Raw genomic sequence first — 21,150 nt, forward strand, 5'->3', positions numbered from 1 at the left:
CCGTTCTTGCTTGACCACAGACAGTGACAAGTCTTTTCATGGACGGCCTCGTGGGGAAGCTGCCCTCCCCATGGGAGACCTGGGGCACAGCCAGGGACATGCAGTTCTTTGCAGGGAGCTGTGGTCAAGGGCTCAACAACAGCAGAGCAGTAAACCAAGGGTGAGCACAGGTCACACGCCCATGGAGCTGGGCGCGTTTCTATTACAATAAACGTCTCACCCTAAACACGTTGAAGCATTTCACATCTCCATACTTTAGCACAGTGCTTCTCTGTATCTTCAAGTTATTCGTCATCTCCCCCTACAAACTGCCTGGACATCCTTTGACACTCACACTCCGTGACACCCAGAAGGGACTGTCACATGTCATCTGTGCTCTCAGAGCCCCTGCACACACGTTTAATGTAATCTATAGTCGCCTCACATACTGCATTGTGATTGCTAATGTTTCTCTCTCTTTTGTAAATTAACAATTTTTTTAAATGCAAGGATAAATACTTGTACATCTATTTAACCACAGGGCTTGTTGCTTAGCCCAACATATAATTGTGGAGGGAAAGAAGGAAGAAAAGAAGGAAAATGGAGAAGAAATCAATAAGCTTCTTAGCCCCTTACATTTCAGTATTTCAGTACAATTTAAGACCTTCAGTGGTTTTGTGTATACTAAATAGCAAACAATAAACTATTTCAGTCATCCAAGAAAGGTTATACTAGCAAAGTTATAGAGACTTGTTATTATTATTTTTTTCATCTTTATTGTAGTATAATTGCTTTACAATGTTGTGTTAGTTTCTGCTGTATAACAAAGTGAATCAGCTATACGTATACTTATATCACCATATCCCCTCCCTGCTGCTTCTCCCTCCCACCCTCCCTATCCCACCCCTCTAGGTGGTCACAAAGCACCGAGCTGATCTCCCTGTGCTATGCGGCTGCTTCCCACTAGCTATCTATTTTACATTTGGTAGTGTATATATGTCCATGACACTCTCTCACTTTGTCCCAGCTTACCATTCTCCCCACCCTGTGTCCTCAAGTACATTCTCTATGTCTGCATCTTTATTTCTGTCCTGCCACTAGGTTCATCAGTATGGTTTTTTTAGATTCCATATATATGCATTAGCATACAGTATTTGTTTTTCTCTTTCTGACTTACTTCACTCTGTATGACAGACTCTGGGTCCATCTACTTCACTACAAATAACTCAATTTCATTTCTTTTTATGGCTGAGTAATATTCCATTGTATATATGTGCCACATCTTCTTTATCCATTCATCTGTTGATGGACACTTAAGTTGCTTCTATGTCTTGGATATTGTAAATAGAGCTGCAATGAACATTGTGGTGCATGACTCTATTTGAATTATGGTTTTCTCAGGGTATATGCCCAGTAGTGGGATTGCTGGTTGTATGGTGGTTCTATTTTTAGTTTTTTAAGGAACCTCCATACTGTTCTCCATAGTGGCTGTATCAATTTACATTCCCACCAACAGTGCAAGAGTGTTCCCTTTTCCCCACACCCTCTCCAGCATTTATTGTTTCTAGATTTTTTGATGATGGCCATTCTGACTGGTGTGAGGTGATACCTCATTGTAATTTTGATTTGCATTTCTCTGATGATTAATGATGTTGAGAATCCTTTCATGTGTTTGTTGGCAATCTGTATATCTACTTTAGAGGAATGTCTATTTAGGTCTTCTGCTCGTTTTTGGATTGGGTTGGTTGTTTTTTTGATATTGAGCTTCATGAGTTGCTTGTATATTCTGGAGATTAATCTTTTGTCAGTTGCTTCATTTGCAAATATATTCTCCCATTCTGAGGGTTGCTTTTTGTCTTGTTTATGGTTTCTTTGGCTTTGCAAAAGTTTTAAGTTTCATGAGGTCCCATTTGTTTATTTTTCTTTTTATTTCCATTTCTCTAGGAGGTGGGTCAAAAAGGATCTTGCTGTAATTTATGTCATAGAGTGTTCTGCCTATGTTTTCCTCTAAGAGTTTTATAGTGTTTGGCCTTACATTTAGGTCTGTAATCCATTTTGAGTTTATTTTTGAGTATGTTTTTAGGGAGTGTTCTAATTTCATTCTTTTACATGTAGCTGTCCAGTTTTCCCAACACCACTTATTGAAGAGGCTGTCTTTTCTCCATTGTATCTTCTTGCCTCCTTTATCAAAAATAAGGTGACCATATGTGCGTGGGTTTATCTCTGGGCTTTCTATCTGGTTCCATTGATCTCTATTTCTGTTTTTGTGCCAGTACCATATTGTCTTGATTACTGTAGCTTTGTAGTATAGTCTGAAGTCAGGAAGCCTGATTCCTCCAGCTCCATTTTTCTTTCTCAAGATTGCTTTGGCTATTTGGGGTCTTTTGTGTTTCCATCCAAATTGTGAAATTTTTCATTCTAGTTCTGTGAAAAATGCCATTGGTAGTTTGACAGGGATTGCATTCAATCTGTAGATCACTTTGGGTAGTATAGTCATTTTCACAATGTTGGTTCTTCCAATCCAAGAACATGGTATATCTCTCCATCTGTTTGTATCATCTTTAATTTCTTTCATCAGTGTCTTATAGTTTCCTGGAGATAGGTCTTTTGTCTCCTTAGGTAGGTTTATTCCTAGGTATTTTATTCTTTTTGTTGCAATGGTAAATGGGAATGTTTCCTTAATTTCTCTTTCAGATTTTTCATCATTAGTGTATAGGAATGCAAGAGATTTCTGTGCATTAATTTTGTGTCCTGCTACTTTACCAAATTTATTGATTAGCTCTAGTAGTTTTCTGGTAGCATCTTCAGGATTCTCTATGTATAGTATCGTGTCATCTACAAACAGTGACAGTTTTACTTCTTTTCTGATTTGGATTCCTTCTACTTCTTTTTCTTCTCTGATTGTTGTGGCTAAAACTTCAAAAACTATGTTGAATAATAGTGGTGAGAGTGGGCAACCTTGTCTTCTTCCTGATCTTAGTGGAAATAGTTTCAGTTTTTCACCATTGAGAACGATATTGGCTGTGGCTTTGTCATATATGGCTTTTATTATGTTGAGGTACATTCCCTCTATGCCTACATTCTGGAGGGATTTTATCATAATTGGGTGTTGAATTTTTTTGAAAGCTTTTTCTGCATCTATTGAGATGATCATATGGTTTTTCTCCATCAATTTGTTAATATGGTTTATCACATTGATTGATTTGCATATATTGAAGAATCCTTGCATTCCTGGGATAAACCCAACTTGATCATGGTGTATGATTCTTTTAATGTGCTGTTGGATTCTGTTTGTTAGTATTTCGTTGAGGATTTTTGCATCTATGTTCATCAGGGATATTAGCCTGTAGTTTTCTTTCTTTGTGACAGCTTTCTCTGGTTTTGCTATCAGGGTGATGGTGGCCTTGTAGAATGAGTTTGGGAGTGTTCTTCCCTCTGATATATTTTGGAAGAGTTTGAGGAGGATAGGTGTTAGCTCTTCTCTAAATGTTTGATAGAATTTGCCTGTGAAGCCACCTCGTCCTGGGCTTTTGTTTGTTGGAAGATTTTTAATCACAGTTTCAATTTCATTGCTTGTGATTCATCTGTTTATATTTTCTATTTCTTCCTGGTTCAGTTTTGGAAGGTTGTGCTTTTCTAAGAATTTGTCCATTTCTTCCAGGTTGTCCATTTTAGTGGCATAGAGTTGCTTGTAGTAATCTCTCATGATCTTTTGTATTTCTTCAGTGTCATTTGTTACTTCTCCTTTTTCATTTCTAATTCTGTTCATTTGAGTCTTCTTTTTTTTTTTTAATGAGTCTGGCTAATGGTTTATCAACTTGTTTATCTTCTCAACGAATCAACTTTTAGTTTTATTGATCTTTGCTATTTTTCCTTCATTTCTTTTTCATTTATTTCTGATCTGATCTTTATGATTTCTTTCCTTCTGCTAACTTAGGGTTTTTTTTTGTTCTTCTTTGTCTGATTGCTTTAGGTGTAAGGTTAGGTTGTTTATTTGAGATGTTTCTTGTTTCTTGACGTAGGACTGTATTGCTATAAACTTCCATCTTGGAACTGCTTTTGCTGCATCCCACAGGTTTTGGGTTGTCGTGTTTTCATTGTCATTTGTTTCTAGGTATTTTTTTATTTCCTCTTTGATTTCTTCAGTGATCTCTTGGTTATTTAGTAGTGTATTGTTTGGCCTCCATGAGTTTGTATTTTTTACAGTTTTTTTCCCTGTAATTGATATATAGTCTCATAGCATTGTGGTTGGAAAAGATACTTGATATGATTTCAATTTTCTTAAATTTACCATGGCTTGATTTGTGGCCCAACATATGATCTATCCTGGAGAATGTTCCATGAGCACTTGAGAAGAAAGTGTATTCTGTTGTTTTTGGATGGAATGTCCTACAAGTATCAATTAAGTGCCTGTTGTTTAATGTATAATTTAAAGCTTGTGTTTCCTTAATTATTTTCATTTTGGATGATCTGTCCATTGGTGAAAGTGGGGTGTTAAAGTTTTCCCCTTTTATGGCTGTTAGCATTTGCCTTATGTATTGAGGTGCTCTTATGTTGGGTGCATAAATATTTACAATTGTTCTATCTTCTTCTTGGATTGATCCCTTGATCATTATGTAGTGTCCTTCTTTGTCTCTTGTAACTGTCTTTATTTTAAAGTCTATTTTGTCTGATATGAGAATTGCTACTCCAGCTTTCTTTTGATTTCCATTTGCATGGAATATCTTTTTCCATCCCCTCACTTTCAGTCTCTATGTGCCCCTAGGTCTGAAGTGGGTCTCTTGTAGACAGCATATATATGGGTCTTGTTTTTGTATCCATTCAGCCAGTCTGTATCTTTTGGTTGGAGCATTTAATCCATTTACATTTAAGGTAATTATCGATATGTATGTTCCTATTACCATTTTCTTAATTGTTTTGGGTTTGTTCTTGTAGGTGTTTTCCTTCTCTTGTGTTTCCTGCCTAGAGAAATTCCTTTAGCATTTGTTGTAAAGCTGGTTTGGTGGTGCTGAATTTTCTTAGCTTTTGCTTGTCTGTAAAGGTTTTAATTTCTCCATTGAATCTGAATGAGATCCTTGCTGGGTAGAGTAATTTTGGCTGTAGGTTTTTCCCTTTCATCACTTTAAATATGTCCTGCCACTCCTTTTGGCTTGCAGAGTTTCGGCTGAACGATTAACTTAACCTTATGGGGATTCCCTTGTATGTTATTTGTTGCTTTTCCTTAATGCTTTTAATATTTTTTCTTTGTACTTAATATTTGATAGTTTGATTAATATTTGTCTTGGCATGTTTCTCCTTGGATTTATCCTGTATGGGACTCTCTGTGCTTCCTGGACTTTATTAAGTATTTCCTTTCCCATATTAGGGAAGTTTTCAGCTGTAATCTCTTCAAATATTTTCTCAGTCCCTTTCTTTTTCTCTTCTTCTTCTGGGACCCCTATAATTCGAATATTGGTCCTATTAATGTTGTCCCAGAAGTCTCTGAGACGGTCCTGAATTTTTTTCATTCTTTTTTCTTTATTCTGCTCTGTGGTAGTTATTTCCACTATTTTATCTTCCAAGTCACATCTCCATTGTTCTGCTTCAGTTATTCTTCTATTGTTTCCTTGTAGAGAATTTTAAATTTCATTTATTGTGTTGTTCATCATTGTTTGTTTGCTCTTTAGTTCTCATAGGTCCTTGTTAAACGTTTCTTGTATTTTCTCCATTCTGTTTCCAAGATTTTGGATCATCTTTACTATCATTACTCTGAATTCTTTTTCACGTAGACTGCCTATTTCCTTTCATTTGTTTGGTGTGGTGCGTTTTTACCTTGCTCCTTCATCTGCTGTGTATTTCTCTGTCTTCTCATTTTGCTTAACTTACCGTGTTTGGGGTCTCCTTTTCACAGGCTGCAGGTTCGTAGTTCCTGTTGTTTTTGGTGTCTGCCCCCTGTGGGTGAGGTTGGTTCAGTGGGTTGTGTAGGCTTCCTGGTGGAGGGAACTAGTGCCTGAGTTCTGGTGGATGAGGCTGGATCTTGTCTTTCTGATGGACAGGTCCACGTCTGGTGGTGTGTTTTGGGGTGTCTGTGGCCTTATTATGATTTTAGGCAGCCTCTCTGCTAATGGATGGGGCTGTGTTCCTGTCTTGCTAGTCGTTTGGCATGGGGTGCCCAGCACTGTAGCTTGCTGGTCGTTGAGTGGAGTTGGGTCTTAGCATTGAGATGGAGATCTCTGGGAGAGCTCTTGCTGTTTGATACTTCGTGGGGCCTGGAGGTCTCTGGTGGTCCAATGTCCTGAACTTGGCTCCCCCACCTCAGAGGCTCAGGCCTGATACCCAGCTGAAGCACCAAGACCCTGTCAGCTACATGGCTCAGAAGAAAATGGAGGAAAAAAAGAGAGAAAGAATAAAATAAAATAAAGTTATTAAAATAAAAAATATATAAATATTATTTAAAATAATTTAAAAATTTAGAAAGTAAAAGAAAGGAAGAGAGCAAGCAAATCAATAAACAAATCTATCAGTGATAATAAACTCTAAACACTAAACTAAGATAAACATAAAACCAGAGACAAATTAGATGCAGACAGCAAACCCCAAGTCTACAGTTGCTCCCAAAGCCCACCACCTCGATTTTGGGATGATTCGTTGTCTATTCAGGTGTTCCACAGATGCAGGCACATCATGTTGACTGTGGAGCTTTAATCCGCTGCTCCTGAGGCTGCTGGGAGAGGTTTCCCTTTCTCTTCTTTGTTCGCACAGCTCCCGGGGTTCAGCTTTGGATGTGGACCCGCCTCTGCGTGTAGGTCGCCTGAGGGCGTCTGTTCCCCGCTCACACAGGACGGGGTTAAAGGAGCAGCTGCTTCGGGGGCTCCGGCTCACTCAGGCGGGGGGAGGGAGCGGTACGGAGGAGGCGGGGCGAGCCTGCGGCGTCAGAGGCGTCGTGACGTTGCAGCAGCGTGAGGCGTGCCGTGCGTTCTCCCGGGGAAGTTGTCCCCGGACCACGGGAGCCTGGCAGTGGCGGGCTGCACCGGCTCCCGGGAGGGGCGGTGTGGAGAGTGAGCTGTGCTTGCACACAGGCTTCTTGGTGGCGGCAGCAGCAGCCTTAGCGTCTCAGGCCCGTCTCTGGGGTCCGCGCTGAGGCCGCGGCTCGCGCCCGTCTCTGGAGCTCGTTTAGGCGGCGCTCTGAATCCCCTCTCCTCACGCACCAGGAAACAAAGAGGTAAGAAAAAGTCTCTTGCCTCTTCGGCAGCTGCAGACTTTTCCCAGACTCCCTCCCGGCTCGCCGTGGCGCACTAGCCCCTTCAGGCTGTGTTCACGCCGCCAACCCCAGTCCTCTCCCTGCGATCCGACCGCAGCCCGAGCCTCAGCTCCCAGCCCCGCCCGCCCCGGCGGGGGAGCAGACAAGCCTCTCGGGTTGGTGAGCGCTGCTCGGCGCCGAGCCTTCGTGCGGGAATCTCTCCGCTTTGCCCTCCGCACCCCTGTGGCTGCGCTCTCCTCCGTGGCTCCGAAGCTCCCCCCTCCGCCACCCCCAGTCTCCGCCCGCGAAGGGGCTCCTAGTGTGTGGACACCTTTCCTCCTTCACGGCTCCCTCCCACTGGTGCAGGTCCCGTCCCTATTCTTTTGTCTCTGTTGTTTCTGTTTTCTTTTGCCCTCCCCAGGTACGTGGGGAGTTTCTTGCCTTTTGGGAGGTCTGAGGTCTTCTGCCAGCGTTCAGTGGGTGTTCTGTAGGGGTTGTTCCTCATGTAGATGTGTTTCTGATGTATTTGTGGGGAGGAAGGTGATCTCCGTGTCTTACTCCTCCGCTGTCTCGAAGGTCCTTTTGAGATTTGTTATTATTAAAAAAGTAATTTTTACCTGTTTAAATTACAGAAGGTCACGGCTGGGAACTCTGTTTTCTCCACATATTGCACCTCTGTAGATGTCATGGGGGGTGGTCACCTGAAGTAGTTGGCCAGACGGCTATAGATGTGCCAGACCATGAGCCCCATGGAACCTGGGACCACCTTGCGAATTCTACTGTGGTTCCAGACAATGTCGTGGACCCCATGGAAGGAGTGGAGATGGCAAAGTCATGGTCAAACTCCTTGCAGTCAGTGCGAGGTGGTAGATTTTCTTTGAAAGGCAGAGCTTTATCTTTTCTAAGAGTCTTTAAGTTTAATCAAATAATTCAACAGACAAACAAAACAAGGAATTAGTTAGGGAACCTTAATGCTGTATGTGAAAAACACAACCCACTTAGGTTTAAACATGTTCCCCTTTTATGGGTACACATGAGGACTCAGAATCCATCTTGACCACAGGCAATGACAAGGCTGTTCATGGACGGCCCCATGGGGCACGGATTGTTTTAAGAGTCAGGAAGTGTGGACCACCGAGGTCTGATGAGAACGTGGGGCTGTTCCGAGGGGGCCTCTTGTTCATGCAACCCTATTCATGCCGCCCCATTAATGTTGCATTTTCAATAGCAACCCACCCTGAAAGGGTTGCGTACAATAGCTCATGATCTTTAAAAAATTGCCTCTGGTCCAGGCTTTGTTCTGGGAAACTGTGGTACTTTAGCCAATGTCTTAATCTTTCTAATACATTGCTTCTCTCCTGGCAAACGGGCGCGACAATCTCTGCCTCATGAGTCTGTTGTAGTAAATAAAAGAACACCTGGGGATGGCTCGGTACCTTACCTGGACCGTGGTAAGTGCTCACTTCGCATTAGCTCCTTTTGTTATTCTGCTAATTCAGTGGCGATGTGGTAACTGGCAAAGGCTCCTGTCTAAGATTCTCATTTAAGACATGAGTCCATAATAGTCTCACAAATGCTCATAATTAGGTGAATTAACCTTTATATCCTTTGCTTCAATTCAGGAAGCATTCTTTCTGTCAACGAATCAGCATTGATTTACTTCCAAAAGGTCTCATTAAATCATTAGTTAATATTTCATAGGTTTCTAATCAATCAGCTAAGTAAGCTTAAGTCATGGGATATATAATGATATATAAGAGACTCCTATGAACATTTTCTAAGGGACTCCATTTCATCTGCAAAGTGTTAGGACACAATTCCAAATTATGATTATTTTACAGAGACTGTAAACTAAGCAAGAAACTGTGTATTAGTCTGATTAGCTTGACTTTGGACCAACATTTTATAATAGCTCCACAAACCACAAACTGTTTTTTTTGAAAATATTGAATTAGGATATATGTGTGTATATATTATATGTACACACACACACACACACACACACACACATATGTATTTAAAGTAACTGCACAGTCCCATAGCAAAAGCAGAAATGTCTGAAAAGCTATTATTACTGTTCATGAGCAAAATAAATTTAACAATGCTCTTTTACATATTATTTAGCCATTAGCAACAAACACATGTGGAGGATTTCCTCTGACAGAAGGACAACTCAGTCTCAAGGAATCTGGCACCCTTCCCACCACAGGGGAAGAGTGACCTAGTAATCAGTAACTGGCCAATCAAAGTATTGTTGGTTGCAAGCATTACCTTGAAAAATATGTTTCAAGTTGATCTGTCAAAAATCAGCTCACTTAGGGACTTCCCTGGTGGTCGGTCCAGTGGTTAAGACTTCGCCTTCCAATGCAGGGTTGCAGGTTCGATCCCTGGTCGGGGAGCTAAGATCCCACATGCCTCACTGCCAAAAAAACCAAAACATAAAACAGAAGGAATATTGTAACAAATTCAATAAGGACTTTAAAAATGGTCCACATCAAAAAAAAAAAAAATCTTTAAGAAACAAACAAACAAAAAAACCACACAGGGCTTCCCTGGTGGCGCAGTGGTTGAGAATCTGCCTGCCAACGCAGGGGACACGGGTTCGAGCCCTGGTCTGGGAAGATCCCATATGCCACGGAGCAACTAGGCCCGTGAGCCACAATTACTGAGCCTGCGCGTCTGGAGCCTGTGCTCCGCAACAAGAGAGGCCACGATAATGAGAGGCCCGCGCACCGCGATGAAGAGTGGCCCCCACTTGCCAAAACTAGAGAAAGCCCTTGCACAGAAACGAAGACCCAACACAGCCATGAATAATAAATAAATAAATTTAAAAACAAACAAACAAAAAAAAACCACACAAAAATCAGCTCGTTTAATATAAATCTACCCTTTGACAACTGCTTTGGCTTTCCTGGAGTGTTCTCTATCTTTTGCTAGGGTTTCAAAAGAGTTCTCAAAAATATTGTTTTAGATGAATGGTGAAGAAACAAGGGGATGTATTACTGTGAGGAAGGTTAGAATTGGTTTAATAAAGAGCCTACCAGCCTACTGGAAACTTCTTACTTTCCCAATAATACTTCTTATGTAATTATTACAAGTGGCCCTTGCATTGAATACTGATCTTTACAGAAGCATTTTGAGGAACATCGAACAAGTCTTGCTGTATTTTGAAATAAAAATTGTAGGCACATGATAAATAGGAATCAGACCAAACCAAACCAAACAAAATAAAACAAAAAACAGGTTCTAGCATATAGGTATATTTTAAAACTACATATATTCGACTTCCTCATATAAATGACTTTTTCCTAAGTAACAGAAGCTGTATGACTTATATCCAAGGAATATTGGAAATCAAATTTCCCCAATGAAAAATATAACCCCCTTTTCCTTTGCTAATTTCTCACTTATAGAGATGAAAATTGTAACTGTTCTGAGGATTCTACACCTTTCTCAGCCTGGGCTTTTGGTTTCTCAATCTGCTCCATCCCCAATTTCAGTAAGCAGGAGTCCTTGAGGTCTAACCAATTTTCATCAATAACCACACTCATTTTGTGGCCTTTGTATAAAATACAGCAGTTGAGGCTGTGAAACGTGGGGCAGTTTCAATGTTTGTGTTGCTATGTTTTGCCCCATAAAGCACATAATCTGCAAACCAAAAATGCTGGCAGAACCAGCTATGGGCATTTATGGACTCAGGAGAAGCTATTGTAGAGTGAAACCAAAAAACATAATTAAGGCAACCATTTTCTCAGAATTAGAGGGACAACCTCTACAAATACTTGTGGTTTTAGAATCACCTCTAATGGACCAGGCTAATTGAATCTCAGGAGACTCACCGGAGATCGTCTCCTTAGTTTTCAATTCTACCTCTCTTTACATCACTTTGAATCAAAATGCAGCTGGAGTGAAATCTGTGGGGACAAAGATGTCTTTTCCTTGTTGAAGTTTCTTTCTAAATCACAGATGAAACTCTTTTAAACAGAAATAGTAATCAAATGAAAATGATAAAATAAAGCACCAGAGAATATTTCCTCGAGAAGAAATGATTGCTGAAAGCATTCAAATTCAATAAAGCACAAAGGCTAATTATTGGTTCATATGAACACTTTTGAGAAATTATTAGAACTTTTATATTAAATAATAAACTGGAGAATATGCATTATTGCGTATAAATGGCACCATCTCCTGACAGAACTGAGGAATTGCGTGTATCTCAGAGCCTTTTAGAAGCGCCATGGTAACATTTTACAAGTATATAACCTCTAACCATCAACATGGTTAGATATGAGTCACAAGTATTTTCTTGGAAACTCAGGACTCGAAGTTGAAACTAGTCTTATATGGAAACAAACTAAGAAATTTCAAGAGATGTAAATGAAAGTCCCAGGGAGACTTCCCCAAGCATCCAATTAAAGATTTCAGGAAGAGGGTCAGTCTTACGACGACTATGCGTTTCTCCCTCCGAGAGCTCTCCTTGGGGTTAATCACAGCTTCAGTTACAGTCTGTCAAAATCCAGGTGCTCCTGACTTACCTGATCACCCTTCCTTCCCTTGCCGGCCGCCCTTCCTTTCTTCTCCTGGGCGTCTTTCCGCAGCATCCTGGAGGTTACATGTCAGTGTCCTGTCAGTTACTCACTGGTTGGACTTCTAGGGGCAGAGTCTTTGGCTGATTTCAGTTTGGGAACAGACTGCCTGCGGGGGCCAATAATGCACCTGGGCAGGGGGACATGGGTGCCCTGGGGGGAGAGCGCTGGAAGGAAACTCAAGAGAGAGAAAGAGGGCCTACAAAGCCGTATTTTACCTGCACCGTGATTTAACCAAGGCTCAGGCATAACCAGAAATTTTCTTGACGTTCCTTTCAGTTTCACTTCCTCTTCTCCCTTGCTCACAACCTTTAGTTGCTTCCGCATAGGGCCTCAGCGCAAAGGGAAAAAAGAGAGTGAAACACAGAAAGGAAAGAAGGCCAGCAAGATCTCTCCCGTCGTGCCTACCCTTTACTTGATAAAGAATACAATTTTAAAGAGCCTCATTTTTATTTGCTCACGTGTTCCTCTCTTCTGTGACATTTAAAAATGATGATTTCCCACAACACTGTAAACCAACTATACTTTAATAGAATGGTTTTGAAAAGTAAAAATAAAAATAAGATAGATAATTTTGGTTGCTCTCGCTTGCAGGGCTCTGATACCGCCTCATGGATGCCTCGTCTACTTTAGGATGAACATTGTTGCCTTTTCTTCCTCTCCGCTCGTTTAAAAAGTATTTCACCATCACCTCCCTCTACTCTGGTGACGTGTAGTAAATTTGCACTCCATCTTTGACTGGCGAGGAAATGCCTCCCCCCACCCCAGCGTTTGCCTTCATCGCCCCCGTTCGAAATCAAAGCCCAGCATCCTTCTCCCTCAACGACCTCTGCTTGCTTCTTTGTTATTAACTCTCTAAGTAGCTCAATAAAAACACAGACCCTTCCGCTTTCCTTCCTTCTGCTTCCCCTGCTCACGCCCTTGGTTTGCAGAGCAGATGCCTTTGGGCAAAGATCGATCCTCAGCTTTCTCCCATCACCACCCCTCAACACGCTCACAAACAAAAGAATGGGGAATTCAATGACAAAGCCAAATCCAGGGGGAATCTAGAGGGTTCTGAATTAGTGCTATCTACCACCCTTGCGCAAGTAACATCAGCAGCAGAAAACCACTCATTACCACGGAAGACCGCAAAGGATGAAATAACGAGAGTGGATAGGGGAGAAAGAAACCATTTTCTCTGACCTTGCATTTGAATCCAGAGCATAAACAACATCCAGAGTTTTATGCAGTGTCTAGAGAAGTATGCTCTGGCCCACCACCGGTTATACAGACACACTTTTATGGTGTTTTTCAAAAAATCTTATGTGTTTTTAATAAAATTTTTGATCTGATTGAATAGGCATACATCTAAAGGTATAAAAAAGTTATCTTTAGCTACTACTTTTAAATTTAGCTTTGAATTAAAACTTGTATTTTACTATCTCTTTGGGGCAATGCATAACCGTTAATTGTGATGCAATTTCTTTTTTAGATTTAGACAGATTTGATACGACTACAGGGTCTGCAAAGGAAGACAGTGTAAAGAATACCTTTTCTTTTATTGGAAGTAGATATTTTTCGCAATAATATTGGAAGGGAAAAACAAAGCAAACTCACAGCTTAGCATGTTCTTAAGAAATACTTTAATGCTGCCTTGCTTTGGGTTTGTATTAAGACAAAAACCAGAACTGCTATTTTCTTTATGCCCTGTATGTAAGCATTGTGGGTTAGTGTTTTTGTATTCATTACAATATTTTTTATAAAATACTAAACGGAAGAAATTAGCTACTCTATCGTACCTATTCAAAGCAAATAAATTCACAGACCTAAAACAATAGCATTTCGTGCAGAAAGGGACCTTATGTTGCCACCAAGGCCAACCCTCTATGTCACACTCCCACCCTCACTCATTCAACAGCGGAGAAAGCTCAGACCTGAAGAGGAAGAATGTAAATTCCACGAGGGCCGGGCTCTTTGGCTGTTTCGTTGTATTTTCTGTGGATCTACCCATCTGGTAGGTAGGAAGCAGTCGAGAAATATGTTGAATGAATAAAAAGTTTGCCCTAGCCTTGCACTGCTTTCATTACACACATGCCATCATGATATAAGAAAACGACTGTAATTTTTCCAACCTTTTATTTGGAAAAATGCAAACTTATAGCAAAGTTGCAAAAACTGCGCAGTGAATACCTATGTACTCTTTACTGTAATTCATTAATTTTAAACATTTTCCCACATTTGCTTTATCTTCCTCGTTAAGTGAAACTTCCTCTTCTTGCTTAAGAAAAGGGACATCCTCCTGTGTAAATAAGATATAAAAATCACATTCAGGAAACTTAACTTTGATACAGCACTCTTATTTAGTATACATCCCATACTGAACATTTCTAAATTCTTCCCCAATCAAACTTTGTAATGTTTTATTTCCCAATTTAACATCCCATCAAGGATTATGGATTTTATTTCCTTGTCATTTCTGTTTATTCACTTTTCATCCGGAACAGTTCCCTACCCATTAATTTATTTTTTGCTTTTTGCATTTTTTTTCTGTCTTCTCATCACATTGCTAATTTTGAAGAATCCACGTCAGATGTTTTGCCGAATGCTTCTCAGTTTGGGGTTGCACAGTTTCTTCTTCGTCATCAGGCTCAGGTCTAGTATTTAGGGTCATTGGAACCACACGGGGATGAGTGTCCTTCACAAAGCATCACATCAAGGAGCACATGACCTCAGACTCTCCTCCTATTGGTGACAATAAGCTCGATCTCTCGGTTAAGGTGTGTCAGTCAGATTTCTCCTTTGTAAACATACCTTTTCCCTTTGTAATTAATAAGTAATCTGTGGGAGATTAGCCTATCTCGTTCCCAACCTTTCACTCAGTGATTTTAGTATAAATCAGTGAGTCTCATCTTAATTAATTATTGCTATGGTGTTTACAAAATGATGATATTCTCTTTCTATCTTTCTTTCTATATTTTGTTGGCATTCTTCTCTAAAGTAGAGCTTTAACTTCTGATCTCCCCTATTTTAAAAAAAAATTAAAGAATTGCTTTATCATTCTGTACATTAAAACCTATTTCCATAGTTGCTATTTTAAAAAAACTGTTTAAAATGGCACCTTTTCTGGAAGAACTAATGGAAATAAATTTCGTGTATTTACTACTGTCTCATTTTCAATAATTATTAAAATTAGTAACTCAAAAATATATTTTAGAAGAAAAACATTGTTAATTTGAGAATACAAACTTGTGATGTTTTGTACTCAGATCAATCAATTTAAAGCACCAAAATACTTAGCTGTAGAAAGGAGATAGCGTTCACGATATTTTGGCTCTCAATTACTTGGGTGGTTATAAAAAGAGTGGTAAGGCAACATATAGACATGCTAACTTTTGGGTGTTCCTTGTAAATAACTCAGTTTCCTCTGTTATATTTATTTTATTCTTTTCTAGCAGATATACTAGAAACAGAACTTCTTGGGTCAACACAAAATCGAGTCGCAGACTCTGTTTCTTTATTCTGTTTTTTGATATTTAATAAGATGTTGAACTTGTTATCCAAACATAATTCTTCTGATTTGCATTTTTGTGCACTGATTAAATGAAATGCCCATCCTTCGATTTTTAAATATAGGAAGCAACTGTTTTGTAATGCACATAGGAGTAATACACACAGGAAAATGTTACAGATCTGTAACACCATCATTAACAATCATATATTAAATGTACCTCGGATATATCCTAATTATTTCTATGTTCAAAAAGCCCATCCCCGGCTGGTGTGTTCAACCTTCTGGAAATGAAAGGCTGCGGGGACTGCTGGTGAGTTTCTCACTTCAGCTCTGCCATACCTGCCATTGGTCCAGTCTGTGGGAGGTTTGTTTGTCACTCAGCTGCTGCCACGCCACCAGGGAAACAGCCTCTGTATAAGCACCTCTGGGGCTTTCTTCCAGCGTTGCAACTGTTCCGGAAATTGGTCAAGGTAGGGAGGGACTCTACTAACGCTTAACCTGCAGGCCCAGGAGGTTGCAAAATCATGTGTCACCGGGGTCAAGGCTACCCGAATAGCGTCAAATTATCCAAACATTGTACTGGCAATTGTATGTTCCTGTCTCTTTTCTCAACTCTGACCTCTTATCTCTTTGCACAGTAGAACATTTGGGAGAAATTTACCTACCATCCAACGACTTAGAACAAAAATATTGATTTCCCATAATTTTCATACCTTTGGGAACTATTCTAAAGAAGGGTTATAAGTTGTGTGCTTAGTGCATCTTCCAAAAAGAAAGCAAAACAGAAGAACTCAAAGATGGCAATTTTTTTAAAAAAATAAATTTATTTATTTATTTACTTTTGGCTGCGTTGGGTCTTCGTTGCGGTGCCTGGGCTTCTCATTGCGGTGGCCTCTCCCCGTTGCGGAGCACGGGCTCTAGGTGCGCGGGCTTCAGCAGTTGCGGCACACGGGCCCAGCTGCTCCACGGCATGTGGGGTCTTCCCAGACCAGGGCTTGAACCCGTGTCCCCTGCATTGGCGGGCGGACTCTCAACCACTGCGCCACCAGGGAAGTCCTAAAGATGGCAAATTTTAGGAACTGAACATTCATGAGGTGTAGATCATCGGGCATGATATAATAGAAACGATTTAATTTTTTCTCATGTGAATTTCACGCACTACAGTGGGGTTAAAAAAAAATTCACGTCCACCCGGAACCTCAATGTGACCTTATTTGGAGATAGAGTCTTTGTATGGATAGATGTGATCTGTTAAGGCTCTCAAGGTGAAATCATCCGGGTTCTGGATGCAGGGACACACAGGGCAGAGGCTGTGTGAGGACAGAGGCAGCGATTGGAATGATGCTGCCATCGGCCAAGGGTCTCCGGGGGCCCTCAGAAGCTGGACGAGGCAGGGAGAATTCCTTCCTGGAGCCTTGGTGGGAGCCTGGCCCGGGCAGCGCCTTGACTTAGAATGTTGGGAGAACTGTGAGAGAATAAGTTTCGGTTTTTTTAAGCCACCACATCTGTGGTAAATTGTTTTAGCAGTCCTAGAAAACCCGTGCACACATTGAAGAGAAATCAGCTGGATTTTAACTGAGGATTTGTAAAAAAGTTGTGAGGTTCCTTGGCAACTAAGCCTGACGATAAAGCCTGGTTTTCAAAAGTGAGCAGTGAGTTTATACACGAGATGAAACTCTTCTGCAGCTCTGTAGCAAAACAAACGTGACAATCCAGGTGAATGCCAGGAAAGATGTGGAAGATGGAGAGAAATACCTCATGACATCTATATCACAGCAAAAGGCCAAAATCTCTGTAATGCTTTCAGTCCGTCAAGAACAATGAGACGTAGTTTTACACTGTGCTTGGGTTTTGCATTAAATTCCCAGGGATAGTTGTCTTCATTCAACAAAGACAGGACACCTGATGTGGCCCAGGCGCTGCTCCCAGCTCTGCAGGATGCATCCATGAGCAAAACAGACATGACTAACCTTGTGGACCTGCTGGTTTAGCAGCAAGTGACAGTAAACCTAATCAGTGAGTAGGTTACCTAATGCGTTGGAGAAGGAAATGTGCTAGGGGTATAAAAGAAGTAAAACCTGGCAGGAGAAATCAAGGGTCCTCAGAATGAGGAGGCAGTGTGCATGAAGGTGACAAATGGGGAAGTCAGTGTGTAACAGGGAAGAACAACTCTGAGTCCATACTGTATCCGCTCCTTCTGCTTTAACCTTCATGTTCTAGGGGTAGGGGAGAGAGGAGAAGATGAAAATAATGTGAAGAGCCCACCTGAGGTTCATGCTTATGATTCTAAAGTGAACCCAGGAGCATGGCACTAGGACAAGACACATTTGTAATTTCAAATTTTCCTGTAGACATAAAAAAGGAGAAACAGGTGAAATTAATTTTAATCATGGTTCTTTTGTAACAAAATAATTAAAAAGTATTATTTGGACTTGTAATCAACATAAGAATTATTAAGGAGACATTTCCCCATTCTTCTTTTAGCCCTTGGTCTTCAAAATCTGGTGTATATTTTACACTCACATCTCTATTTGGACCAAGCACATTCCAAGTGTCCGTAGCCACGTGTGTTTAATGGCTACAGCGTTGGCGGTGCAGATGCAGGTGGTGACGGCGGAAGTGACTGGCTGAGAAAAAGTGAAGTTCAAGATCCTCAGAGGAGGACAGGGAACTGAAAGTCCAGGCTGCTCATAGGACCGTCTAGACGTGTATTGAAAGTTCCAAGAATAAACAAAGGAGAACCTCTGAAGAGAAAGCCAATGAGCAGGTAGGTAGAATCACCTGGACACATGAGAGGACAGTGCAGGATTCTGCCCATCATAGCAACAGTGAGGAGTGATGCAGTTTTTAGAGAGAAAGAAAGAAAGAAAAATAGTCTGAAAACAAGAATAAGAAGTGAGTAGACAGCCATAAAAAAGAATGAACTTCTGCCATTTGCAGCAACGTAGATGGACCTAGAGATTGTCATACTAAGCGAAGTAAGTCAGACAGAGAAAGACAAATATCATATGACATCACTTAAATGTAGAATCTAAAAAAAATGATACAAGTGAACTTATTTACAAAACCGAAACAGATTCACAGACATAGAAAACAAACCTGTGGTTACCAAAGGGGAAAGGTTGAGGGGGATACACTGGGAGATTGGGATGGACGTATGCACACTTTTATATTTAAAATAGATAACCAACATGGACCTGCTGTAGAGCACAGGGAACTCTATTTAATACTCTGTAATGACCTATATGGGAAAAGAACCTAAAAAAGAGTGGATATATGTATATGTATAACGGAATCACTTTGCTGTACACCTGACACTAACACAACATTGTAAATCAACTATATTCCAATATAAAATAAAAATTAAATTAAAAAAAAGGGGGTAGAGCTTCTATCTCTCCCCATGGTACGAGGCCTGGGGGGTTGTGGAGAGAAGAAGCAGCCATGTTGGAGAGGGCTTCTTTGGGGATGAATATCTTTAGGGGATGTTTTTCTCAGGAAAGTGAAATCAACCTGTTAATCAACAGACACTGGTTTGCTTACAGCTCTTAGGTGAGAGGGTCTTTGCTGGGGTTGAAAACTTGTGTAACACACACATATTTACATTTTTCAACATAAGAGAGATTTGACTAAGTTTATAATATTTAAAATAATTGTTTTTCTAGACATGGGAAAATTCGGGGAGTATTTGACTCTAGTTAATGATTAGTCATTTCTGGGAGGTGGAACCTGGTGACTTTCATTTTTGACTTGGTGCTCTTTTTGTATCAATATTGTCTTACAATGTGTACATTTTTGTCTGAATAAAGAAAAATTCAAATACCTATTCTTTCCTGGAGGTCCTTTAATTTGATATAACCTCTCTCCTGAAGAAAATACGGGATTTTCAGAAGAATTGTTAAGTGACTGAGATTGTTGTGTGTGTGTAATACCAAGTTAGATAACAGATACAAAGGACAACCAAAGTGACCAGTAATGAAGGAAAGGCCAGAATATATCACCTCAAATATGCTTCTTTGACATAAAAGTTATATGGAGGTGAAGGCAATTAAGAAGCAGTAAATGCAGGAAAAGTTCCCCACTTTCTGCCTAAAGGCAGGAAATAAATCCTCCTTTTACTCTTATCAGCCCAGAGAAGTCACCGGAGAAATCTGCAAACAAAACCTACTCCTCTCGCCCTTATATCTCAAGTTATTTCTTCACTATTTACTACCTCAAACCCCTTTGTCCTGTCAATTCTTCACAAACTTATTGTTTCTTGGTCTACAAAATAGAAAAGCTTCCTGCTCTGGTCCTTTCAGGGCTTCGTTCCCTTATGAAGGCTCCCGTGTACATGCACAAGTTCAACAACATTCGTAAACTTTCCTCCTGTTGATATGGCAGTTTGACTTTCAGACACAGCCAGGGACCCTCAAAGGGTCGAGGAGCACTCTTTGCTCCCCTTCTGTAACAATTCTGAGCATTCACTGTACACAAGCTAAAACCAGCCTTCACCGGGACAAATGTGTTTCTCAGACGACATACCAAAGCAGGTGGCTAAAGACAGCTGGGGGGACTTCCCTGGTGGTGCAGTGGATGGGACTCCACGCTCCCAATGTAGGGGTTTGATCCCTGGTCAGGGAACTAGATCCCATATGCATGCTGCAACTCAGAGTTTGCATGCCACAACTAAAGAGCTGGGGAGCTGCAACTAAGGAGCCCACCTGCTGCAACGAAGACCCGGTGCAACCAAATAAATAAATAAATATTAAAAAAAAATAAAGACAGCTGGAGTCTGTGGGTGCAAGTGTGTTTGCAGAGTCGCTGTTGATGTGCTGAACTGATCTGTCAGTTGAGGAGATAGCCATGGTTCTTTCCCTTCTCTGACATGAGGTCTGTCTTTGGCTGGTGCCAGCAGCTATGGTTTGCAGGCCCATGGCTCTTTTACAATGGCCTTTTTAGCTTGAGGTGACTGAAAACTTTTGCTTAAAATAAGCCACGACTCGCTCAAGTCCGAATGATAATTTGAGTTTAAAAAAAGTTTAAAGTTGCCATTATTTTTCTTTTTTATCAAGATAAATAATGTATTTTTTTCTTTTCCATGACGGTTGATTACAGGATATTGAATATAGTTCCCTGTGCTCTACAGTAGGAACTTGTTATTTATCCATCCTATATACAATAGTCTGTATCTGTTAATCCCAAACTCCCAATCCATCCCTCCCTCAGCCCCTCCCCCCTGGCAACCACAAGTCTGTTCTCTATGTCTCTGAGTCTCTTTCTGTTACGTAGATAAGTTCATTTGTGTCATATTTTAGATTCCACATATAAGCGGTATCCTATGGTATTTGTCTTTCTCTTTCTGACTGACTTCGCTTAGTATGATCATCTCTAGCTGCATCCATGTTGCTGCAAATGGCATTATTTCATCCTTTTTTATGGCTGAGTAATATTCCATTGTATACATGTACGACATCTTTATCCATTCCTCTGTCGCTGGACATTTAGGTTGTTTCCATGTCTTGGCTATTGTGAACAGTGCTGATATGAACATAGGATGTGCATGTATCTTTTTTGAATTATAGCTTTGTCCAGGTATATGCCCAGGAGTGGATCATATGCAAAGTTGCCATTATTTTTCTGTTTATTTTTTATAGAATTTCTTTCTCTTACATTTTGTGGTTCCCCTACTTGCAGTTATTATAGTTCATCAAGTGGGTTATACTTTGTCAATCAATTTGAGCAAATATCAAGACAATAATCTCTTTTAGGAGACAAAGTTAGTTTATTAAGAGAAGGCAGCTTAGCAGAGTAGAAAACGCATAGTGTTTGCAATGGCCTGACTCTGCCATTGACTGGCTGTGTAGCCAGGAAAGGTCACTCAGATTCTCCTT

At 40.6% G+C, this 21,150-nt stretch overlaps 1 protein-coding gene across 1 annotated transcript in view; it reads right to left on the reverse strand.

The window, feature by feature from the left end:
• The window catches only part of ASIC5 (acid sensing ion channel subunit family member 5), a 52,656-nt gene that overhangs the window by 27,421 nt on the left and 4,085 nt on the right, over positions 1–21,150 (reverse strand). The window contains 4 exon segments of the mRNA XM_068543642.1: positions 7,816–8,014; positions 8,017–8,070; positions 8,073–8,107; positions 17,801–17,904. Of these exon segments, the coding sequence (XP_068399743.1) occupies positions 7,816–8,014; positions 8,017–8,070; positions 8,073–8,107; positions 17,801–17,904 (392 nt within the window).

Source organism: Eschrichtius robustus, chromosome 4 (genome assembly GCF_028021215.1).
Source record: "Eschrichtius robustus isolate mEscRob2 chromosome 4, mEscRob2.pri, whole genome shotgun sequence".
NCBI classification, from domain to species: domain Eukaryota; kingdom Metazoa; phylum Chordata; class Mammalia; order Artiodactyla; family Eschrichtiidae; genus Eschrichtius; species Eschrichtius robustus.